Source organism: Thalassophryne amazonica, chromosome 17 (genome assembly GCF_902500255.1).
Source record: "Thalassophryne amazonica chromosome 17, fThaAma1.1, whole genome shotgun sequence".
Lineage (NCBI taxonomy): Eukaryota > Metazoa > Chordata > Actinopteri > Batrachoidiformes > Batrachoididae > Thalassophryne > Thalassophryne amazonica.
In genome coordinates, this window is record NC_047119.1 from 20,356,335 (window position 1) to 20,383,294 (window position 26,960).

Consider the following 26,960-nt stretch of genomic DNA (forward strand, 5'->3'; position numbering starts at 1 on the left):
TGAGTCCACTGTCCGAGGCCATAAGAAGATCATTTGTAACCTTCACTAATGCTGTTTCTGTACTATGATGAATTCTAAAACCTGACTGAAACTCTTCAAATAGACCATTCCTCTGCAGATGATCAGTTAGCTGTTTTACAACTACCCTTTCAAGAATTTTTGAGAGAAAAGGAAGGTTGGAGATTGGCCTATAATTAGCTAAGATAGCTGGGTCAAGTGATGGCTTTTTAAGTAATGGTTTAATTACTGCCACCTTAAAAGCCTGTGGTACATAGCCAACTAATAAAGATAGATTGATGAAAAGGAGCAAAGCACTGGAGGGTGTGTAGAAGATGCAAAGTCAATCTGAAAATGGTTTGCCCAAGAAAAGATGCCAAGCATTAAACTGAATTAATTGCAACTTTGTTGGTAGAAACTGAGCTGACCTAAACTGCTAAACTCATGTACCTACAGTCACAAGACTCTTGTATTTTTATGTTGGCAAAATTCTTTGACTAGACAACGGCCCAAATCAGACACACCTGGCTTATGGGCTTATATCAGATTTATAATGAATGATGTATGAGACTCAGATGTGTCTTGGTGCTTCACGACTGATTTTTATGCCCCAGGTGTGCATTAATATCTCAATATGTGGCTTTCTAAAAGATTACTCTGCAGCAGATGGAATTCTTGTTGGTTGGTTACATAGAAAGGGTCAGACTGCACTGGTTTTTGTTCTGCATTAATATTGTCTGGCTGCTAAAAGTAGCAGAGCCTGCAATGATCTATTCCTCCATCATCTGCAACAAAGTCTTTGCTCATTGCAATAAGGACGTTCGGTCGGCAAATTTCCAGAGCTAAGCCATAATTTTTCCTGTTTGTAATGGCTACACTTGCTTTCAGTCTAACGTGACTCAAACATAAGGTGGCAGTACTGTAGTAAACTCATTTTCAAAGGTGACTTTGGCGGTTTGATGTAAATTGGCATCAACATCCAACAAAATGGGGGAAGGGTCAGTTGGACTAAAATTGCATGCTAAAACATGGAAGCACCACCAGTTGTGTAGTACTTTGGTGAAAAGGAACATGCACAACCTCATTTTCAAAATGTGGGGCAATGCATGAATTTTGCTGCAAGTAAATACTGTAAGTATGCAGAATTTAATCATCTATCATAAACCCCTTTCAAGCCGTCTATTCAGAGTAGGAATGTTGCACAGTTACTCCACCTTGCCATTTTTTATCAAGGGTACCATTACCGGATGGGAGGGGCACTACTGTTCTGTCTTTAAGCTGGTGTCACCAACCGAACAGTCCCCCTAAAAATCGGTCCCCCCGACGAAGCAGTTCAGAGATTAACACCTCGTTTCTGCTTCAAACTACAGTCCAGTCATCATCTATCTCAGTGACAGATATTTGAAGCTTTTGCACGACAATCATTTCTACATAAATTCAGCATTATTTCATCATAAAAGGCGACGGAAGCGATCAGAGCGCCGCGGCTAAATGAACTGCTTGCTGATCGTCACAGAATTTTGCCACGTTTCTGCTTAAAGCTAACTATAGAATGATTTAAGAGGTTTTCCTTTATCATCTGATGTTTAATAATCCCATTAATCCATTTGATTGCTTTGAGTGAAGAGACTCAATCTCAGATGTGCTGCTGTGGTCTGAAATGGCGCATGTGCAGATGCAAAAGGAGGACCGATTTTTAGGACGGACTGTTCGGTCTGCGACACCGGCAGTGGAGGTAGTTCCGGAGGTGAAACAATGTTTATGTAAAAAGAAGACCTCTCCAAACTTCACGTCAACAGATGACGTATTGTGCAGTGGCTTTTCATATCAAAACCACAAAAACGTCAAATTCACATTTGGGATTTGTTCATTGGTTCAAATGGCATGGTCACCATAAGCAAACTGTACCATGTTCGTCTGAGTCTTTTGTTTGGTCTGTGCCAAAATATGACACACTAATGCAAACAACAGTTCAGTACATAAGTATTTGGACACTAATGCAATTTGTACCTCTGTACATCACCAAAATGCAATAACCACAGTGTGCTAGTCATATACACTTTCAGCTATAATTCAAGGGGTTTGAACAAAAATATTCTATTAATCTTTTAGGAATTACCTCCATGTTTACAGAGGCCACAAATAATTACACAAACTAAATATAAGGATTATTGCTAATAGAAATGATCACCAGTTTTCTTGAGACAAGTTATCTTGGTATTTATTTACATGAATCATTAAGAAATAGAAACAGTATGTTTCTCTTTGGGTTTCTAAGATAAACCCATCTGGAGTTCTCAAAAACTCAATGTTGGTGCAAGAAGGAGACTAGTGAGGGAAGCCACAAAGACTCCCGTGACATCTATAAAGGCACATCTAAAGAAAACTCGCTGTAAAAGTGATGATTTGTATTCACAACAATCCTAATTTGACCAATTACTTATGGGATGAAAATGGCTAATGTGAGTTTTTGTTAAACCCCTTGAATTAAAGCTGAACATTTGCAACACAAGCAAATATTGATTGTTCCATTTCAGTTCTACTGTGGTGGTGTAAATATGCACAACTACAAAACCTGTTCACAGAGGCCATAAATAATTATGTTCACAGGGGCCATAAATAATTACACAAACTAAATATAAGGGCTATTGCTAATAGAAATGATCACCAGTTTTCATGAGACAAGTTATCTTACATGAATTGTTAGGAAATAGAAACAGTATGGCGTCTTAAGATAAACCCATCTGGAGTTCTCAAAAACTCAACGTTGGTGCAAGAAGGAGACTAGTGAGGGAAGCCACCAAGACTCCCGTGACAACTAAAAAGGCACATCTACAGAAAAATGGCTGTAAAAGTGATGATTTGTATTCACAACAATCGTAATTTGACCATTTACTTATGGGATGAAAATGGCTAATGTGATTTTTTTGTTAAACCCCTTGAATTAAAGCTGAACGTCAACAACACAAGCAAATCTTGATTGCTCCATTTCAGTTCTACTGTGGTGGTGTAAAGATACACAACTATAAAACCTGTAAACTACTTATGTACTGGACAGGATGTGAATAAACAAACCACCTTGTGATTGCAATGGACCAAACAACTGGAAAACATTTCATTGTAAGCCCTAGTTTCATTTGTAGTTGTAATGATTGCACAGACAAACATAACGTAATGCTAAAATACCCTCGGCCGTATGAGCATAACAATAGGAAACAGAATGTGACCTCAAGGTTAGCCATCTTTGAATTTGAACTTGTCCAAGGTCTGTGTTCCAAGAATGTTCCGTGTGAATTTGAAGACCCTGGCAGTAATAGGACTGGACTTATGCTGAGCACAGACAGACGGGCGCAAGGCCTTTGCAATACCTGATGGTCATATTTTGGCCTCGTGTAAAAATAGCAAACATAATGGCAAAAATAATAAATAAATAACAAAACAGCCCATTTTTTGTAATAAGGCAAATCCTGTACTTAATAAGGTAAAAACTGTTATGTATCATCTTTATGTGCAAAAATACAGAGCTAATGAAGTTGAAAAGTTGGAGTGAGATCTTAGAAGGGAAAGCAACAAAATTACAAGATCTGAAACTTAAATGGAAGGAAGGAAGGGAGGAAGGAAGGAAGGCAGGAAGGAAGGAAGGAAGGAAGGAAGGCTAATGAATCTACAGTTTGACTTGTTTGCTATATGTTATATGATTATGTTGGCTGTGAAAGGATTACCTGTTCTGAGCAACATTCAAGTCTCTTGGAACCAAAACTGCCTCAATATCTAGGAATTAGTCACCGTATAAATTAATGAGTGCACCATATGGACAAGCACGTTTACAATCCTTTGCCTGGAAGGTAATACCTGATGTCTTTATGGTTTTCTCTGGGAGGAAGAAACTGTTGCAATAACGCTTAACTAACATAATTCTTTCAAATGTGAAATGGCGAGGTAAGCTCCTTTATGTCACCCGCTTTGCTGCGGTGGGACTCAGTTTGTTTTTTATCCATGAGTCCCCTGGGCACAGTTTTCATTGTGCGGCATCACCTCGATGCAGATTTTTAACTTTGTTTGCTGTGCACACCCAGCTAAGCCTGTAGGATTGTGTGTCTAAAGTCATAACTTTATATCCCCGTGAGTGTCTGCATTCACCTCTGCAAGGTGAATTAATGTGCTGTGTGATAGGTGGTCACGATTCCTACGCTTGCTTAATGCTTCATTTCCATCCCCTCGTCTAAGTATGAATAATTATCCAGATAATCAGCTGACACAAGGAGGTCAGCCCGGAGTGAATCTCTGCCGCTCTGATGTCTTTGAACCTTGTAATAGTGTAAATAAAAAAGTAGTAAATCCAGAACTCGGGTCGCGTGTCACAGTAAAAAATAATAGCAGGAAATGTTTCTCTGAACCAGAAATAGAGCATATTTTAATGTCTCCATGGATGTGCAGACTGGGTTCGCCCAGGGTGCTGAGGAGAATCCACTTTGTCGTTTTTTTCCGCTTTCTCTTGTAAAATGAGATGACAGGCTTTAGTATTTCATTTTCAGGTTCTGTGTGTAAAAGGTGCCAAAACAAGGTACTGAATGAAAGGAACAGATTCCAAAATGAAGACCACCGTACAGCACTTGTCATGAAAACCTTTTGAAATATTTTTAGGTGTGTATTTGTTTTTTTTTTTTTGTTTTTTTGTTTTGCAGCCAAAATGAGCTATATGAGAACGGGTGGTGAGACGAGCGGTGGTCGCCACAGCTAATCCAAAAGTTAACCAGTACTGAAAAGTTAACTGTGAAAACGCTAAAACTTTCAGCTCAAGTTACGAATAACTCTGAACTGCTAACTTTTATCTGAATTTAGCTTTGGCTTGTTTTTTATTTGCTTGTTCGTCAAGGTGGTGCCCTTGCTCAATGTGTCAGTTTAGTTTATAGTCTTAGTGTATACAGGAACAAATATGTATGATTTATAGAGTTTACAAACATTTTTGACCAATAAAATTTATTTTATTTTATTTTTATTTTTTAGTATTACCCCCAATATTCGGAAAAAATAATATCCATACAAACAAGAGTAAAACGCAACAATAAAAATATATAGTAAAAACTATAAAACAATTAAAACAATAAGAGTAACAAGCGTGAACTCATCAAAACATGGTTTTACAAAATTATTGTGGAATAAGAGATATCTTAAAGAATCCATGGTGACATTACATTGAAATTCAATGGATAATTTCCTAAAGTATTAAAGACAATCCAATGACTTATGGCCTTACAATATAAATTTATCAAGTAGTGTGTTCTTGATGATCTCACCATTTAGAATACAAGTGTAGTGCCCATATGAAGTTTAGATTTCTCATGGATGGTCGTATGAGGCTGTGCTTGAAGGCGGGATGTACAAAGAGGTGTACTTATTGTTATTACCTCCACCAAGGAGGTTATGTTTTCAGTCGTGTCTGTTTGTTTGTTTTTTGGTTGGTTTGTTAGCAGGATTACTCAAAAAATCCTCAAGGGATTTCAATGAATTTTTTTTTTTTTTACCAGGGGTGTATCTTGGCCTAACTTAGAAGTCATTAAATTTTGGTAATGATCCAGAACACTTTCTGAAACGTTGTACAAATAGTGGGAAATTTGTTGGTGTTATCAAAAAACGGATTTTAGCTAACGGCTTTTTAGTGTTGCCAAGTTAAACTCAGTCGCAAGGGACACTGACAGCATGCCTTTCACAGTAAAAGTATTTGCTGGGATGCTGGCATTAAACGTTTTATTGTGAAATGGCTTGAGTAACATGAACTACCTGATGTTGTTTAACTTTGCTACCAACATCAGCTAGCCACGCCATCTTGGAAGCACGAATGTTACAATGTTATTCAAAATAAAGGTTTCAAAATAAAGGTTTGGAAAATGAATCCCCAAACTTTTCATAATAAAGGATGCACATCATCGTGCCATGTGCAAGCCATATCCAAAAGCTGAGGTCAATCTGATGAACAGTCAGAGACATGCGAGCCACATACACAGACACAACCATGTCTTGCTTTATAGATAGATAATATGAGAGAAATCTAGACTGGATTTGTTGAACTGGAGATTTAATAGACAAAGTTCTATGATAAAAGCTATATGTTTTCTTACTTATAACATAAATGACTGTAGGAATTTGTAGTACATTTAACAAATGTAAATGATGGTGCCTTTTACTTAGGCCTATAACATTTTTAATTATGCTACCTTAGACTTAAAGTTAAGGCCCCCTGACACTTGCACGGCTTTGATGCACGCACTGTTGTGCAGGAGAGTAAACCTGTCATTAACGGGTGTAGACTGAACGTGAGAGGGGCGGTGGCACGTGCAATTGTGCAAAGAGAATTTTGAAATGTTCAAAAAATCTTTCACGCATAAATGTCGTGCAACAAACATGAAGTGGTAGTGAACATAGCACAATCTACCCACCAGCTCCTCAAGTCGAGTAAAGAAGTGAACAGTGCGAGTGGTTGCATCAGCGCACCGCATCAGAGCACAGCTCATCTGAACGATTATAACGAGACATTAAATATATCCATAAACATACTTTTACAGCTGCAAACAAGAAGAAAAGAACATGCAACTGTTTTGCCAAGCTATGACAATATAAGCATGACAAATAATTACCTTTTTAGACGGCGCCAAATGCTTTCTCCACCTCGTTCAGCGCACGCATGTGTGCACTGAATGAGGTGGAGAAAAGCATAAATTGGAGTGATTCAGGAAGCTAACTCAGACAGAAAATGATTAATCCGCTACAAAATAACTATTTTATATATGCAGCATCCAGCGCACAACATGTGGCAGCCAGTGGGACAAAGCACGGCGTCCAGCTGGGAACACAGCGAGTGAGATCGTCATGATAATGTGCGTGCATCAAAGTCGTGCAAGCGTCAGGGGGCTTTAGCGGAACTAAATGTAGTTGAAGCTAATTGGTCTAATAGTTTTCAAAGTTATCAGAAAAGCTAATCCACTATCAAAAAAAACATAGCTTTGCTCATTAGCTGTTAGCTCATTAGCCGAACTGTTTCCATAATTGGAAATGAGCTACTGTGGTGCATCGAGACGAGTTGTTTCACCTCTTTGAGTGGGTCGTTGAGCTCACTGAGAATGTTGTCCTCATCGAAGATTTTGCCTTGGTAGCGATGCTCGTAGTAGTCGTGGATTTTCTGCCGCATGTCTGCAGGAAGCTTGTGGAAGGACATGTATTGCTCCACTTGCTTGTACTGGGGAGACAAAGGAGGTCATTAAATATCAGTTTGAAGACACAGTGGTCAGCACTAACAAGAGTTTATCTATTAATACATAAAACATGAGAAGTTCTAATGCAGTGTTTTCCCAAGTACACCTTGTATATAAAGTAGCGTCCCGTGAAACAGTTTGTCTGCATACGGACTGTGTTTGTACCTCTGTATTGAGGACAAACCGTGCTCTCACATCATCTCGGTGCCATGTCCTGATTCTTTAGGGAGGTGAGAGAAGGAGGCAGGTGGTGAAGGAAAGTAGGAACAAGTACAGGCAGGGAGCTATGTCAGGGCAAGTTACCAGTTTCAATGATCTCATCTAAGCAGGAATTTCTGTCCAAATAGGCAATGAAAGCACAATCTAATGTGAACAACTGAGGTATAACTGATCCTTGAGAGATTTAGCATAATACTGAATTGCCTCTTTTGAGACATGCTTGAAATGTACTGCTACGTAGTCATTTCTGTGCTTTAAAAAAAATGAAAATATTGAGTTTTCATGATGCAAGTGGGTGCATATGTTAAATACTTCAATTAAATGTGACGTGGGATGATCAGGTAACTCGTATAAAAGTGCACATTTATCACTCTGCCAAGTATATGTAAGGGAGTGCCAGTGTTGGTGTCAAGACCACAGAAACCAACAACACCAAGTCATGACCAAGACCAAAGTGCATACAGACCAAGACAACACTCAGAAATTGAGAAGTTAACATCAGGTCAAGACCAGTACATAGGTACATCAATGTAGAAAATGGAACAACCTGTAAATACCCAATATACCCAAGTGGTCACAGGACTAGAGGCAGGGTACACCCTGAATAGGTTGCCAGTCTTTTGCAGGACCATATAGTAATTTTATGTAAAATCTTTATGTATAGGAACACTTGTTGAGTGTTGAGAGAGTCTTTTTTTTTTTTTTTTTTACAGATTTTAGACTGCACTTTAATAAATATGTGAGCTTCAAATGAGGTCTGATCATCTCAGCTATTATATGTTTTCAAAACAACATAAGGTGCCTAATCCGAAGAGGACAAACACTGAATGGCCTAATGGGGGGTCATTTAGTGATATCCTTGTCATTGTGATCTAGACAGCCTTGCAATAAAATCCAGAGATCTCTATGTTTGAGACTGAGACAAGACAGAGTGAAAACTTCTTCAAAAAGTAGCCTCAAGCCCATTCCCAAAGCCAAGCTCAAGTACTACAACACAGTAGTACTGTATCTTACAGAGCCATGTACAGGCTAAACGCTGGAAACATAATCTTTATTGTCATTACCGAAAGAATCATAGCTCTTTAATTCAGGTTCTCAATCCTAACTATTATGTCTTTTATATCACACAATCTCTTGCTTGAAAAAGTAACTTGAAGACATGGTTACACTGCCATTTTATTTTAAATGCACATTTTTTATGGTATGAATATTTTGCAATAAAAGCAACACATAATCACTTAATAATTTCAATTTCAATTTATTTTCATTTATATAGCGCCAAATCACAACAGAGTTGCCTCAAGGCGCATCACACAAGTAAGGTCTAATCTTATTAACCCCCAGAGCAGCAGTGGTAAGGAAAAACTCCCTCTGAGGAAGCAACCTCAAGCAGACCAGACTCAAAGGGATGACCCTCTGTTTGGGCACAGACATAAATTACAGAACAATTCACAAAACGAATATGCAGTTTGAATATGCAATATATAATAATAGTCCCAGTTGTTATTGGGAGTAATAAATGCAAATGCAAAGAGACATCACAAATCACAAATGCAAAATGTGATTTCCTGGTAATTAACTGAATCTCAGCTGGAGTGAGAATTCAATGCACCAAAACCAGAAAGCAATTATTGACCCGCAGAAGAAATGTCAACACAAATGGTGATGCTCATGCATTTTGATCACTTTTCTGTCAGTTTTACCAGCCGGAATGACCCGGGGAAAGGAAATTAAATTCTGCTTTCTCACATTGCCTCAGGCGGTCAGTGCAGAGCAGGAGGTGAGAGCAACTGTCACCCGTGAGGACTGTAGCCCGTGTGGCCGGTGTGACGCAAAGATTGCCCACAGAACGAAATTTGTCATTGAAAAAGAGGAGTTGAAACAGCTTCCTCATTGATTCCCCTCACAGCTGCGGAAAGGTGATAAGGGGTTAGGGCTTTGTTTGTGGGAAATTGATTTATTTTGGGATGGCACTTGATGTTGGAAAGTGTTTGCAGTGGCTCCTTGCAGACATTTTGTCTGGAGTGGCAAAGGCAGTTTGTGATGGACTCACATGAACATGACAGGGCAGCTTTGATATTCCACACTTGATATGGGGAATCACACCTTTGGTCCTGAGCCTGAATTCATAAGCACTAAGACCCCATTTTATCAGCTAGACTGTACATGAAAACTATGTTCTCTAGGATGTTTTACAGTTTGGAGCAGCGCATATGCTGCTCTTCCATTTGTCTCCTTCTGCTTCTATTTCTCTCGAAAAACACTGATATTTTGCCACAAAATTAGTCCAGTTCCGTGCTCGCCATCATCAAGCGTTTCTGTTGATGAAATACAACTGGGGCACATTGTTATCTGTATGAATTCCCCCCATGTAAGCCATGGCAAAACCTAATTAAATATAAAACAAAATACTTTGTGTCCGTATTACATTCTGTCTCCAAGGACGTAATAAAATCATTGGTGTTTATCTATTTGTCTGTCTGTCTGTCTGTCTGTCTGTCTGTCTGTCTGTCTGTTAGCAGAATAACATCAAAACTACTGCATGGATTTTGATTTACTGCGCTGATTTAGATATCAGGCTATGGAAGAATCCATTAAATTTTGGAGCGGATCCGGATTTGGATTCTGGATCAAGTTTCACTTTATATAGGCTTTGAAGTATTACTGTTAGTAGGATTATGTCAAAATTACTGCACGGATTTTGTAGATAAATTGTGACTATTAATATTGTGATTTACTGCTTTTTATGAAGACGATGGCCGTGTTTGTGATTTTATTTATTTATTTTTGTGCACTTGCTTTATGTTTGTGAGCGCAGCTCCGTTAACAGTTTATAAATATTTAATATAGAGATAAACTGTGACTTCTAATACTATGATTTACTGCTTTTGACAAAGATGATGACAGTCTTTGAGGTTTTATTTTTTATTTACTTATTTTATTTATTTATCATGCATTTGTTTTGTGTTTGTGATCCGGGAAATTTACCCAGCAGCCCCTGCAGCGCTTAAACTCTCAACTGGCTTATCAGTAGGCAACATTGTAACCCAATGTGGCCGCGACCGAGTCAATACTAAAAGTTACCGGTAACTTCTGCTAAATTTCTTAGCGGTTTATCGGTTTAGCGTTATAAAAAAAAGGTTAACTTTTCAGTTAGCAGATTAATGGTTACTGACGCTAACTTTTCGGTTAGCTGTGCCCCCCCACTGTTTGAATCTTTTGGACTCTTCCATGCTGGGAAAAGAGGTATTCATTGTTTGCCAGTGGTTACTGAATCTATCTTGTAGTATCTATTAGTTTTTTAAATAACTGTATGGGAAAAATAGCTACATTTTAAGAGATTTTGACATAAATGTTGTTTGATCAAATGCAACATTTTCAGTCAGAGTTTCAATTATTTTAGCCAAGGTGTATGTAAACGTATGTGTACGTCTACGTTCAAGAGGTCGCTCATGTTTGGGTTAAAAGAGATTTGGGTTTCCATTAGCCTTGTGTAGGACTTCAGGTACATTTTGGCTACGTTTTAAAGAATAACTCAGAATTGACACATGATGATCGACACAAAGCTGTTTGCTGGCTTCTTCAGCATCACATTTCTTTGCACCTTCTCCCATTGGTTTTTCTTTGGTCAAATTTTCAGCCTGTTTCCTTCCACCTTTACCATCGTGGCTTTGCTCGCTTTCATCAGCCAGGATGGTGGAGTCGATTTACGGACAACGGCGACTACAGGTTCATGATGAATCGCATCGTTCTTTATTTTCAACCTTCCTCTCACATACATCATCTGCTCTTATCCCGACTTCATTCCTCATGCCCACATCCATCTCCAGCCGCTTCTCCACCTCTGTGCCCCGTGTTTCCGAGCCAGCTGTGGCAGTGATAAATGCCACCGGAGGCTGCGAACCCTGAACCCATCCCCGCTGCTGCTGCTCATATGCACAACCATGCAGCAAACCAGCAGAATCCAGCTACGCACGGCCTCTTCTCTTACTGTGAATGTGGCATTCACAGCCTCAAAAGCTATCACTTCAGTGCCTGCAGGGATATTGAAAGGATAAAGCAGGATGTAGATTAAGCAAATTCACTGGAAAGCAGATGTACGTCACGTACAGAGCAACTTTGAACTGTGAGCACTGTGACATCTACTGTTTGTCCTTGACGCCTCGTTTCCACGTAGCGCATGTGGACATAATTGATGACCAGTTATTCATTTCTACATAAGGTTTTGTTTATTAAATGCACAATTTGCCTCACATACAGTGGAAAAGTTTAAACTTTTGCCCTGAATTTTGGACATACTACTATATATATATATATATATATATATATATATATATATATATATATATATATACAAAAATGCTTTTCATCACGTTAATAAGAGACTGCTGCTTGATACCCTGTATAATAAACACATTCATGAACTAATGATCCAAGATCTGCTGTGGCAACTCTGAGTGAAAACAAGGGCAGCCAAAAGGACATAAAACTCAGTGCAACGGTGGTGGACAAGCGGTTAGTGCACTTGGTGTCCGGGAACCATCTGCACTTCACCCCTACCACATTTCTCCATGCAATGTGGAAGTGCGTCGGGAAGGGCATCCAGTGTAGAATTTGTGCCAAATCAACAAGCAGATCCAAACTGATCTGCTATTAGTCCAGTAAAATTACTCGACCTGCTGATGATTATTGGGAGGAAGAGATTAAATCTGTCAGACAGGATGATGAAATTGAATGAGGAAGGCTCTGCGATGCCACTGAATTTCAGCTTTATTAATTTATATGTTGACAGTTTTGTACAACCGTGCTTGCACTCACGTTTTCATTCCACAAAGACATATTAAGTGAATACAGACTGCAGGCATGATGTTAAGGGCTTTTTTTGTGGTTTTTTCTCCCCCATTAGTTTTGAACGCTGCATAGCGCAGCACTGCAACACTGCACCAAAAACACAGGGGTTTTGCTTTGTCCAGATTGGAGTGACCATGACAGAGGCTGACAAGGTCAGGCCTTCATATTGTAATGAAATGACAACGTTAAATGCTTTTAAATGCAAGGGATAAATTAATAAAGTGGTATTCGAGCATGTCCTGTTCCTGTCGCAGCCAAGGTGACTCTGCTGATGTGTCTTGCTGTGATAAAGATTCTGACACCTACCTTCCACAGGATAGATGATTTGTACTTTGCTTAAGTGCATTCATGCACAAACAGTGCACCTCATGTTTGGATTTGAACCACTACGTTTGTTTCTTTTGATGCTAATTTACTTTCAGTATACTTGAGGTGACAAGCTGTGTTTGTTTTTGAGTTATTTTCTAAAGCAGTAAATGAATCAGATCATCTCTGTTGTGGCCAGGCGCTGAGGTCCATTGGTGCTGGTACTTATCCGCGGTTTCCATCGGGTAAAATGGCTGACAGTCGACCCCTGCATCTGAATACTTTGTACGTACCAACATCGGTTATACCCCGTCACACTAGAGGCCGAATGAAAATTCGACCCACATTCACGAAGTGCCGAGGTGCATTCATGACCGTCGGACAGCTTTCTGAGCACAGTCGCACAGCTGCCCCGAATGTTTTGCTAATGCTCAAAACATTTGGGCGCCATCAAAATGGAAAAATATCGAATAGCAGTCGAAGTGAAAACGGCGTTCATGACATTCTGATTGAGTTCGGGGGGGACGTTCAGCATGTTTCTTCCGCGTCGAACCCTGGCCGAATGTCCAGAATGTGCCTGAAGGCACCATGAGTGCATCTTGAGTGCTGCTGGATTATATTCTGTCGAACCGCAACTGGACCACAAGCAGCGGCCCAGGTACTCTTACAGTCTTCCACCTACATTTGTACTGTGTTCTGAAGCTTGTGCGCACAACATGTGCACAAATCAGTCAGGGCGGGGCGGGGCGCAGTCTGGGTATTCGGACCGCTGTCATCTGGAATTCTTATTCCCTCCCAGATTGTTGGGGTCTGCGTTGTCGCTGTGTTTTGGGTGGTTTAGGTACTGTTCCTCATGTCCTGTGTGAGAATATGCATGCTTATTACACTTGGGTCCTGTTGTGTGTGTGTGTGTGTGTGTGTGTGTGTGTGTGTGTGTGTGTGTGTGTGTGTGTGTGTGTGTGTGTGTGTGTGTGTGTGTGTGTGTGTGTGTGTGTGTGTGTGTGTGTGTGTGCGTGCGTGTGTGTGTGTGTGTGTTTGCACGACCTTTATATATATATGCATGTTATGGGAGTATTAATGTGCATGTTGTGAATGAGTGTGCAAGAATGCATGTGAGCATGCATGGGTCTTCAAAGGGTGTGTGTTTGCACAACTTACGTTTGTCTGGCGTGGACGTGCTTCTTCCTCCCATACCCTGTGTGTGTGTGTATTGAATAAGTTTAGATCGTCGTGCGCGGGGGTACATGGTGCTGTTGTAGTGTTTACCTTTTCCTATAGCTCCTGGTTTAGAGCTGCACCCGAATGTTGTCTTGGTTACACTTGGTATCAGAGTGCAGCATTTTGTCTGCTGCGAGGGTCCCACCTCCTCGCATACTTATGTTTTCTTCTGTTCTTATTTCCTCACGTTCTTGGTATTTCTTGTTGTTTTCATATCTGAATTATTTGAAGTAGTGTTTTCTTCAGATGTTTTCTGCCTATAATGTTTCCTCGTGTGCTCTTACAGGAATGGCACTTTATTCTTAATTTATTCATGACCTGGGTTTATTTTCTATAGTGTTCAGTTGTTTTCTTGTCTTTTGAGACTACTGTGAGCCTGGGTTTATTTTCTGTGTTTCCTCTGTTCCTCACATGCTTTGGTTCTTCCTGATTAATCACACCTGAGTTCAATTAACCCAAATGTATTTAATCACATTTGTTTGCTCTGTCTTTGTGGGCTGTTTGTTTCTGTGAAGCTCAGTTTTGCTTTGACACGTTTGTCAGTCACCTCATCTCCAACGGTTTGTAAGTGTCCTTGCTGTCTCTTTTGGACAGTAGTTTTATGTAATGGACTTTTTGCACTCTGTCTAATTTTGTTTTTGGTCACTCACTTGGATGTTTTTAGTTTTTGTCTTTGAAGACACTTGTTTTTGGTGCTGAAATTTTGGAGTCTCTGTTTGGTACCTCATTTACCTTTTGTGTCTCGGCTACACTGTATTTTGAGGTCCAATTCAGTTCCTGGGGTTTTATACCATAACACAGATGTGGCATGAATTTTGTTTCTTTTTTTTTTCACATTCCACCTGATTTGGGTCGTGCTCATTCGTACTAAGTGTGATGAGGCCTTTAGGGTCCTACTACCCAACCATTACTGTACAAGAACTACAGTATGTGAGTTAGTAGTAGGGGCACAATTTGGACACACGCTGCCGCCGTCTTCTCTTTAATTTGACCTGAATGTTTACAGATGATGCATAGGTGCGTACCCACATACAAGGTCTGTTAGAAAAGTATCCGACCTTTTTATTTTTTTCAAAAACCTGATGGATTTGAATCATGTGTGCTTGCACAAGCCAACCAGAAACTGGGCGACAGTCAGGTGGAAACCATTCGGATTATTCAGACGGCTTTCGGTGACGATCCTCTGGGCATCACACAGATTAAGGAGCGGTACAACCGGTATAAAGACGGCTGCACAACGGTGGAGAGCGAGCCACGCTCCGGGCGGCCATCAACATACTGAAATGACCAGATCATTTCCAAAGTGAACGCTGTGGTGATGTGGGACCGTCATGTGACTATCCGAGAAATTGCGGAAGAGGTGGACATCAGCACTTTTTCGGCACATTCCACTGTGACAGAAGATTTGGCCATGAAAAGAGTTGCAGCGAAATTCGTCGGCACGAAGCTGATGGCGGAACAAAAGCGCCACCATGTTGAAGTCTCACAGGACATGTTGTGGCATGTCCACAATTTCTTGGATAGTCACACGACTAAAAAGCCACCGAAAGCCATCTGAATCTTCCGAATGGTGCAAGAGCTGGGCATGTCAGGGCATGTCCTGTGAGGCTTCATCACGGAGGTGCTTTTGTCCCGCCATCAGCTTCGTGCCGATGAATTTCCACCTGGCTGTCACCCAGTTTCTGACAAAATTTGATGCAGTCGCGCTGCTCCAGTTGTTCCGCCATTTCCTTGCAAAGAAAATCCGACGAGAGATGACACCCATCCTCACACAAAGGCTGCTTACAAGCAAATGACGCAACCGACAGGTGTGAAAAAAATCACGCATGCGCACGAAGGTTCAAGGTTGGCTCATGCAAGCACACGTGATTCAAATCCATCAGGGTTTTGAAAAAAATAAAAAGGTCGGATACTTTTCTAACAGACCTCGTATGCTGTTAAAACTGTTACTTTGCAATGGGAGCCTTTTCTAAATGCTTCCTATATATTTGTACAATTCCATGACCCCTTGTCACCACTGCCACTTTTGTGTAGGCTCCAGCTCCTTCATGGGCTAGCAAAGATACTCCATTTGTGCAGTATGGAGGTAGTAGAGGGTACTGCGTGACTACAACTAAATGGCTACTGAGTATTCTGTACTGCTTTTTGCCTACTACACAGTAGGCTAGACCAACGGAGGTTGACTCCAACATGAAGATGTCTCCATATTGGTAGACCAACTCCTATCACACTGGGATATCTGCTCTGCATAACGTAAAGGTCAGCATCTTATTTTAATCATAGCAGTGCTCTGAAGTGGATCATCTCATACTGTAGATAAAAGTAATCCACAGTGGTATTTACATAAAACTGCGCCGCATAAGCACAAGAAAAAAGTTTGGGAGTTCAACTCAGGCTCTTGCATACAAACACAAAGCACATCAGCCATGTCCATGTGTTCTGGGTATTGACTTGGCCCACCAGCAGGATCACAGATGGTGGCTCGGCTGAAATGCTTGATAATAACCCTTGGTGCAAAAAAAAAAAAAAAAAAAATTGAAATGAGGAAGGAGAATAAAATGTGTTCACTGGCAGCATACAGACAGCGAGGTGGCTGGTTATGCCATGGACCTTTTCAGCCCGTTGGCCTGAAGTGAGCTGCCCGGCAGAGAAAATCCTCTTTGCTACAACCCCTGGCAAAAATTATGGACTCACCGGCCTCGGAGGATGTTCATTCAGTTGTTTAATTTTGTAGAAAAAAGCAGATCACAGACATGACACAAAACTAAAGTCATTTCAAATGGCAACTTTCTGGCTTTAAGAAACACTATAAGAAATCAAGAAAAAAAGATTGTGGCAGTCAGTAACGGTTACTTTTTTAGACCAAGCAGAGGAAAAAAATATGGAATCACTCAATTCTGAGGAAAAAATTATGGAATCACCCTGTAAATTTTCATCCCCAAAACTAACACCTGCATCATATCAGATCTGCTCGTTAGTCTGCATCTAAAAAGGAGTGAACACACCTTGGAGAGCTGTTGCACCAAGTGGACTGACATGAATCATGGCTCCAACACGAGAGATGTCAATTGAAACAAAGGAGAGGATTATCAAACTCTTAAAAGAGAGTAAATCATCACGCAATGTTGCAAAAGATGTTGGTTGTTCAGTCAGCTGTGTCTAAACTCTGGGCTCTGGGAAGGTTGTTAAAGGCAAACATACTGGTAGACCAAGGAAGACAAAGCGTCAAGACAGAAAACTTAAAGCAATATGTCTCAAAAATCGAAAAATGTACAACAAAACAAATGAGGAACGAATGGGAGGAAACTGGAGTCAACGTCTGTGACCGAACTGTAAGAAACCGCCTAAAGGAAATGGGATTTACATACAGAAAAGCTAAACGAAAGCCATCATTAACACCTAAACAGAAAAAAACAAGGTTACAATGGGCTAAGGAAAAGCAATTGTGGACTGTGGATGACTGGATGAAAGTCATATTCAGTGATGAATCTCGAATCTGCATTGGGCAAGGTGATGATGCTGGAACTTTTGTTTGGTGCCTTTCCAATGAGATTTATAAAGATGACTGCCTGAAGAGAACATGTAAATTTCCACAGTCATTGATGATATGGGGCTGCATGTCAGGTAAAGGCACTGGGGAGATGGCTGTCATTACATCATCAATAAATGCACAAGTTTATGTTGATATTTTGGACACTTTTCTTATCCCATCAATTGAAAGGATGTTTGGGGATGATGAAATCATTTTTCAAGATGATAATGCATCTTGCCATAGAGCAAAAACTGCAAAAACATTCCTTGCAAAAAGACACATAGGGTCAATGTCATGGCATAGGGTCAATGTCAATAAGCAGATCTGATTTGATGCAGGTGTTAATTTGGGGGATGAAAATTTACAGGGTGATTCCATAATTTTTTTCCTCAGAATTGAGTGATTCCATATTTTTTTCCTCTGCTTGGTCTAAAAAAGTAACCGTTACTGACTGCCACAATCTTTTTTCTTGATTTCTTATAGTGTTTCTTAAAGCCAGAAAGTTGCCATTTGAAATGACTTTAGTTTTGTGTCATGTCTGTGATCTGCTTTTTTTCTACAAAATTAAACAACTGAATGAACATCCTCTGAGGCCGGTGATTCCATAATTTTTGCCAGGGGTTGTAGTCAACACACCGGATGTTGTGATTTGTGAGAGCACGTTGGTCCACAGGGCCACAGAGAGAATGCCTAATTTATTTATGTCTAGCTCCAATGGGCAGGATTTTATGTTGCAAGAAAGGCCACAACAACAGATAATACTGTAAGATCACCCAAGCGATAAACAGAATTCCGGCTCACTGGCATTGGTATGGTACCCCGCCAGCGGTAAGGTGGTGAAGTGGGGTGAAGAGCTGTTCTCCATCCATGCATCTGTCCATGTGTATTAGTAACCGTTGTTATTTACCTTGTGGCTGCTCCAATTTTTAGCAAAGCCAGCACATGAGATTTTTCAATATACAATTTGCATCGGAGTATAAGTTGCAGGATCTCCCGAAGTAGTAAAAAAAAAGTATGACTTGTACACTGGAAAATATGGTACATAGTAGTTACAGTACCAGACTGTATCTGGATTCCACACTAATCTGATGTTTGTTGCAGCACAGTTTTCTGTGTGAATGTACGAAACCTTGAACTACCCAGCACAACTTTAGAGAGCAACTCTGGTTATGCATAATTGCATAATAACCTTATAGGATGACTGAATTTGGAAACTTAAATACTGGCCAAGACATGCATTTGATTTAAAAACAGAAGGTTCCCGGTTCAAGACTACGCATGTTCATTCTCCAGAGGTGGGATGAAGTCACTGTCAAGTCATTCTCAAGTCATCAATCTGCAAGTCCCAAGTCAAGTCAGAAATAAAACCAATTGTTTGCAAGCTGATTTGAGACTTGACTTGGGACTTGCTGATTCATGACTTGAGAGTGACTTGATGGTGACTTCGTCCCACCTCTGTCATTCTCTGTGTAAGGTGGAGTTCTAGCAGAAAGTGAAACCAGCATAAAACTTGGTCCAAATCAACATGCAGATCCATAGTAGATCCGTCAAATTATGCGGCCTGTCAAATGATGTCTTGATTAATTTTAGGGTTACATTTATATTTTGATGAAGATGGTGGACTAAATTCCTTTCTAAACACTTTTACTGGCATGGTCCAGCATGCAGGTGCCTTAGTGTTGAGGACCCCAGTAACTGGAGAAGGCCAAGTGGATGCCCAAGTTTCATGGCTAATTTCAGGAGGTGGCGATGGCCCGGTTGTCTGCCTGGGTGTTTGCCTTTCAAGACCCAAGGCGGTTTTTTGGTGGCAGCTGCATGTGGTACCAGCGCATCCATCCAGACCTGACCTGAACTAACTGGTGTACAATACTCTACTCTTCATTAAGTTTATAATTTTTTTTTATTTATTTACATAGAAAGGTGACTCGTATTTCATAAGGTGAACTCAAGGTTGGCATGCAAATTCTTGCATGTAAATAATGTCAAAATCATCGTCCGAAATGAAGCCGTAGACACAGATTGGCTCAGTGGGTGTGTCTCACAGCAAGCAGGAGTCCAGTTTTATATGGTGTACAACAGGGGTCACCAAGCTTTTTCCATCGAGACTACCTGCCCTGAATGTTTTCCGTGTTCACCTGCTGCAACCTCAGTCGAGTAGTCAAGTGTCATGTTTCCTCAGTCTTGATTGGCTGAGCACATCTGATTTAGTTAATTAGCAATGGGTGCAGCAGAGACAGTTGGAAAACATGCAGGTCTAAAACAAGTCTTTTATACATCCTGAAGCTGGCAAACAAGCTCATTTCAAGCTGCATGTTACCCTAATGGGCCAAGCAGATTTTCAGTACCACTTAAGGTGACAAAACCACACTTAGAATCCAGCCTCAGTGTATCATGGCCTACACAAAAATGTATGATAACCATCTCAGGGTGGCAGTTATAGCCAGGTAGGGGTCAATGAAGAATTACAAGGAAGTCAAAATGTAAAAAATGCTCCAATCATGTTAAAAACTATACCACATTATTTGTCTGATCAAAACGATTCCAAAAAGTATAGTTTGGACTATCTATGACTGAATGTTCTGAAGTTATGGGGTAAAAACTGCAAGAACGGTGACAGATCGGTCTCAGTTTGTACAGGGGTCAAAAGTTAAAGTTGCTCCAATTTCAGTAAAAAATTATGCAAATTATTGTTTTGTTAATAGGGTTCTAATAAGGAATAGTTTGCACCATGTCATGCTTAGTTATCATATTACATGGTAACATATGTCACATAGAATCCAATCTTGTTTGACCTTTACTTCGGAGACCAAACATTCAACACAGTCAAAACTATTTCATTTATTAATCCTTTTATTTCAACCAATAATTTGGATAATTTTTAACGAAAATGGAGCAACTTTAACTTTTGACCCCTGTACAAACTGAAAACGATCTGTCACCATTTTTGCTGTTTTTACGCCATAACTCCAGAACATTCAATCATAGATAGTCCAAACTATACCTTTTTGGAATTGTTATGATCAGACAAATAATGTGGTATAGTTTTTTTTTTAACATGATTGGGGCTTCTTTTTTTTTTACATTCTGATCTCTGTGTAATTCTTCATTGACCCCTACCTGGCTACAGCTGCCACCCTGGGATGGCTATCATACATTTTTGTGTCAGCCATGATACACTGAGGCTGAATTCTAAGTGTTGTTTCATCACCTTACATGGTACCGATTAGGTCAAAATTGATGACTGGCTCATAGAGTATAATATCAATCATGCATGTGATAAGATTATTCCCTAAAGCAAGCCTGGACATATCCATCAGGTTGCAGTGTTACCAGGTGGAAGACAGGCCTCTGGGTTATTACATAAGTACGTAAAATAAAGTGAGATCAAAGTACACCAATATCTAAAATATTGTGATTATCATGTTAATCCGGAGGAGATTTATTTATGTATTCATTCGCTCGCTGCTTTTTCAGGGTGCGTGCCTTGGCTTTCCCAAAGCCTTGGAATAAAAATTGGAATAACTGCATTTTCCATCTTGAAATTGAGGATTTGTGGGTGTGTCATCAAAGCTCGCTAGGCCGCGCCATGCGATATACAAAAAAAAATAAATAAATAAATAAACAAAAAATTCAATCTCGACTTTAATCTCTGGTATGTGTGTCACTGCTGCGTCCTTACCTTCTCTTGATACTGCCTCCGCGAGGAGTCCAGTGATTGGATTAGGGCAGTGGCGTGGCCCACAAACATGGCGTAGCATGTGGCGCCTACAATCATACTCAGCATGGTGATCCACAGGTCGGACATGCTGACGGGCGCCCGGGCACCGTACCCAATGCACAGCATGTGGCTCATGGCTTTGAAGAGGGCGTAAGAGTACTGCTTACCCCACGAAACATTCTGGAAGGACACACAGAGAGAGAGAGAGAGAGAGAGAGAGAGAGAGAGGAGAGAGAGAGAGAGAGAGAGAGAGAGAGAGAGAGAGAGAGAGAGAGAGGGCGGGAAAGTGGAGAAGGAAGTCATTAAGGGAAAGCAAGGTCTGGAAAAAAAAACTTTCCCTTGATGGATCAATGAATCTGCAGCAAACCCCCACTGACTGATGAACCTTCTCTCCATCTTCCAGCACTCCTTTGTTCTCCTCCCTGCAACCTTACCTGGCCTTATTCAACCCCCCCCCCCCCCCCCCCCCCCATCCGATTTAGCAGTGGGTGAAAAACACTTCACTGCTGTGAGAGAAATGTTGTAATGGGATTCGGCGTGTTGCAGGCAGAGGAAGAGAGATAAAGAGCGGGAGGAGGGAAGCCGGCTGCAGCCCACAAACACGCTCACACATCAGCAGAAGATTCAGTGCTGACAATCATGTAACGTGTCAGCGTGACAGCATGTTTCAAAATTTCGTGAGTCACTCGCGAGCAACTGTGCCGAACAGCTCTTTAGTATGAATGAACAGAACTGATTTGCACTGGGTGAGTAACAATTTTTTTTTTTTTACCATCCGCAGCATGTATTCATGCAAGTCATATCTCATGTTGGGTTCACGAGGTCCCAATTATCCATTTATGTGTACAGCTGGGTTCATTAGAAGCCATTTTTATTGGTGACTTGTCAATAATGAGGTCGTGAAAAGAATCCGATAATTATGTCAGGCAGCAGAGGAGTGGTGCGTTTTACTGCAGGAAAAATGCAAAGCGTTCTGCATTGACATGCAGGAAGCAACAAGTAACCAACCACATGGAAGAATATCTTCAGTGAAATTGCAAATAGAGCACATAGAAGAGCACTCGTGACAGCGAATACTTCTGGAAAATCTCCATTGTTCAATTGCATTGTTAAACTAACTCGGTAATAGTATCTGTAGTCATAGAGACAGTAAGGGCAAGGGCAAGCTGACATTTGACCCCAGTGACAATGACCTTTATCCAAATGATAGACTTCTGGGTGACCGTGCCAGGGCATTGCTAGAATCAATGCAAGTGTGTGCCACATTTGTTCTAAATCAGGTTGAAAATCTAATTCCTTGGAACAACACAACACCCCCTTTTCTACTTTCTTTTACTAATAGCCCAGTTTCATAGCCTTAAGAGTGTGCATATCATGAATGCTTGGTCTTGTTGGATTTGTGAGAATCTATTGAATCTACTGGTACCTTGTTTCCCATGTAACAATAAGAAATATACTCAAAACCTGGATTAATCTTTTAGTCACATAGCACTACTATTATTCTGAACACTACTGTATATAGGGTGCCAACCTTCATCCACACCAGAGGTGTCAAACTGATTACAGAAATGGGCAAAAGGGTGCAGGTTTTCTTTGCAACCATCCGCCCCAAACGGTGATTTCACTAATTAACATCACTTTGAGCAGACGAGATAATCAATTAAATCACCTGGTGGAGCAGGTGGCTGCAAAGAAATCCTGCATCCTCTGGTCCCTTTCTGGAACCAGTCTGATCCCTATGATCTACACCCGTGGCGTCAAAAGTATTCCAGAAATGGTCGAGAGGGTGCAGGTTTTCTTTGGAGAACACTGATTCCAGCAGGTGATTTTACTGAGGAACTCATCCCACCTGCTCAAAGTGATGTTAAGCAGTGAAATCACCTGCTGGAGTCAGTGGTTGCAAAGCAAACCTGCACCCTCTTGGCCCTTTGTGGAATACTTTAGACACCACTGATATACATGTTACATTTGATGGAACTGGCCAAAGGACCCATGAGGAGTAGGTGAACAAACAGACAGATGCTGCTCAAATTCTAATATGATGATGTTCAGCTTCAGTGAGTAAAATTCCTGCCCCACATTTGTTCCATCCACCCACTAAACCAGCTGATGCTAATTAATCCACATCTTCAGACAGGTAGATGAGCTAATCAGTGAAATCACCTGTTTTAGGTGTACAGGTAGACTTTTTACTTTCTGAAGCCCGGATTTTCCACTTCTACTTCCGGGATACATTGGATATTTTCAAAGTTAAAAGCAAATTCACATTCAGTGTACTTTAAACTTTTTTTTAAAGGGGATAGAGAATCAAAATCATCTTTTTCATGTTTTTGGTGTTAGTTCAGAGTCTCCCCGCTGTGGGGAATACACACGAAGTGCCAGCAAGTTTCAGAACCTCTGTTTCAAGTATTTCTCCTTTTTTGAATTGCCGCCAGAAAACAGGGCAATCCATTTTGAGAGAAAAGTTACGTCACTTTTTCACCAGCAGCCCCCCCCCCCCCCCCCACACACACACACACACACACCCACACACCCACCCCCTTTCACACATACCCCTTCGAAATTAATTATTCATAAGGTTGTGCCCACCCATTCCTACCACTGGAAGAGGAGCAATGGCGAGCTACAGGTGTGCCTTCCCAGGCTGTCATAGCGGACTACGATCTTTACATATTCTTCCCACGGAAAGCAATGTACGCGATCAATGGCTTTTATTCATTTTTAACCGCATCCCCAGTACATACAACCGACTATTTCTTTGCTCTGCGCATTTCACGGAGGACTGTTTCACAAACCTTGCACAATTTCGAGCTGGTTTCAGTCGGCATTTAATACTCAGTAGAGCAGGGGTGGGCAATCATGTGCCATAAAGGGCCGAGACACTGCAGGTTTTCCATGCAACCAGTCACCTCAGCAGGTGATTTCATTAATGATCAGGTGTCTTAGCAGGTGATTTCATTGACAACCAGGTGTTTATGTTCAGAGGAGAAGCTCATCAGCAACCCACCTGCTGAGGTGAATGGTTGCATGGAAAACCTGCAGTGTCTCGGCCCTCGATGCCCACCCCTGCAGTAGAGGGTCAGTTCCGACTCTGCGACAAAATCAACCCCAGCAATCAGTACAGCCTGTAAGTATCACATTTTCTTTTGTTTTAAATTTTGTTTTTAAATTTATTTCGGATCACTTTTTTTATTATCATTATTATTTTGTGACTGGACTTTGTCACAGTCAGCCTCTGGCTGACTTCATGTTGGTGGGCGAGGAACAAGATTTATCACTCAACAGCAATGTTGAAACGTGATCTGTTAAATAAGTTAGTGAAGATTACTGTCGTCTCGTTTTCGCTACAACGCGCTCAACTTTTGTTCAGAATCAGCTTCTTATCACTGGTAACGACACGGATTTGCTCTCACTCAAACCCGCAGCTTCACAGTGCTTTAAACCGTCGTCCAGACTTCAATAGCGACACAAGTGCAGCAAAACGAGACGAGTCATTGGATAAATGCTGGGCTTTGTCCCGCCCATCGGAGGCTCTGTGTGTCTGGGGGTCTATGGGGCAGTGGGCTGGCCTCGGCTGGCCCGGACGCCCAGCTTCTGCATGATGATTGGATGATCTGTCTGAGGCTGAATCCATTTTTGATTGACAGCGAAATGAGCGAATCAGCGATCATTTTCATTCTGTTCTGAGTTGAACCGGAGACTTTCCTAATCCTCTTAGCAGCATTTTCAGTGAGAGCAAGGGCAGCCAATCAAACAACAGCAACCGATCAGCGCCAACACCTACGTGCATTTCATAATGAGGTTGCCAAATAAGCTCCGAAACGACGCCGTAAAAGCAAACGAGGCATTCTAAACCCAGCATAGTAACATAGCTGTTTCAGAGAGCCTTTTAGGAAGGTTCTGAGCCATTACAGACGCAACCAATTTTTTTTGGGCTACATATCACATCACAGAACAAGGATTAATGCCCCATTCAACCTCTCTCTATCACCTTTAAAAGAGATTACCATCCAGTGGTCTCAGAAAAACGAATCAGGAAACCTCATTTGGCCATCACTACATTCTGCTTCAAACACACCTGCTCCTGATGCCCATTGAAGCGACAACTTCTGCTGGTGAAAAATGAAGCTAATGTGGAAATGCCAAGGCATGCAGTTCACTAAATGGCCATTTGAGGCAAACTCCAAAAGCAAGTCAATCCCCACAGAACCCCATGCAAAATATCAAACCTTACAGCAAAAATAAACCTGTTGTACAACTAACTACTTTTCCCGTATGAATGCAGAATTGTTATACAACTCATCTGTTTAAGCTCTAAAGATATGAATAATTAGGGCCATGGTCACTTAGCAGTATCTGAGATAATGTGGGCTGCTGTGTGGTTAATTTTATGAATAGACCATCAAAGACGTCTGTGCTTCAGTATTTCCTTGGAGTGAAATTTTAGCATTATTTTATGTTTGCACCATTAGCACCAGTTAGCAGGTACTGATAGCTTGGTGGTGTTAGCTACATTGATAGTACCACAGTTACACCATTTGTGATGGTCATAATTTTAAAACCCGCACCCTACCCTCCCATTGTAAGAACAACCACCCAGTCCACAAAAATATTTGTTGATCAAACACGCAATCCAAACTAGCTTAGCCTATTAGCTGTTCACGTAACTTAACGTTACGTGAACGGAATCAGGCTTCATTCGTCCTGCTCAAGTCACACCAGTCTCCCACTCTTCACCCCGTTACGGGTTAGCCAGGAGTTAGGCGGAGTCAGGCATTGCAAAGGTGTGATATAGTCTATGTTCTGATCATGCACATGATGATAACAGTAGAGGTGGGCAGATTGATCCTGGTATCAATAATATCGATACCAATGCTGGTATTGATATTGAACAATCTGTTATGTGGGCCGCTGAAGAGGAGGGTACTGCTGGCCCACCACCACCAGAGGGCGCCCTGCTTGGAGTGCGGGCTCCAAGCACTAGAGGGCGCCAGACCCAGAAGAAGTGACAGCTGTCATTCATCCTCTGCACCAGCTGTCACTCGTTCATCATCATCATCATCACCATAAAGGCCAGACTGCAACTCCACCTCCTCGCCGAGAAATCACAACTACTGAAGAGGGTAATTTCTCTGCTGACACATACGTTGTGTAATAATCTGAACTTCTGTTGCAGCCGTTTTCCTGGTGGTTTTCCTTGTCCGTGGGATTGGCGTTTGGTGTGACAGCGACGGCTTCGCCTCGCACTCCAAACCAGATAAGTGGTTAACCAGGAGCTGCACGAGTGTGTGATTGGAGGTGGAGGTGCTCCCTCCTATCTGTGTACAGACTGTGGATTACTGAGTGTGCGGACTCACACTCATTCATCTTATCTCTGCTTTCTGCCAGCAGTACCAGGGTCGACAGCCGAAGACAGAGGCCACCTGGGGACTCGGGACTTGGCGGCTCCGTGTTCTTCAGACCGTTGGTGGTGGAAGCCGTGTGGGACGCGGCTTCTCTCTCGTCGGGGGTCTTCTATCTTCGAGCCTGCCCACACGGCACCTGGTGTCAATTGACTTTGCAAATTTCTGTGTATTTAGTTGTGTATTATCACAACATTAAATTGTTACTTTTTGGCTTATTCATTGTCCGTTCATTTGCGCCCCCTGTTGTGGGTCCGTGCTACGACACCTTCCCAACACAATCCTCATGTAAAAAGATCAATACTCAAGCTTTTTTTCTCTCCCGCACACACTGACTGCTGCGCACGCAGATTCATCAAAGTCTGCTCTCTGCCTGTAAGAGCAGCGCTGCGCTGTCACACAACACGGAGCAGCGCACCCTTGTATTGTGGTTTGTCAGCCCTCTACTCAGGAGCTTTTGTTTTAAG

The 26,960-nt window shown here is 41.3% G+C and overlaps 1 protein-coding gene across 2 annotated transcripts in view; it reads right to left on the reverse strand.

The window, feature by feature from the left end:
- The window catches only part of LOC117528991 (potassium/sodium hyperpolarization-activated cyclic nucleotide-gated channel 1), a 243,987-nt gene that overhangs the window by 28,602 nt on the left and 188,425 nt on the right, over positions 1-26,960 (reverse strand). For both annotated transcript variants that reach the window (XM_034191674.1, XM_034191675.1), the window contains exons 4-5: positions 21,053-21,271; positions 7,085-7,231 (exon numbers count right to left, since the gene is read on the reverse strand). In XM_034191674.1, the coding sequence (XP_034047565.1) occupies positions 7,085-7,231; positions 21,053-21,271 (366 nt within the window). The remainder of the gene's footprint in view (positions 1-7,084; positions 7,232-21,052; positions 21,272-26,960) is intronic.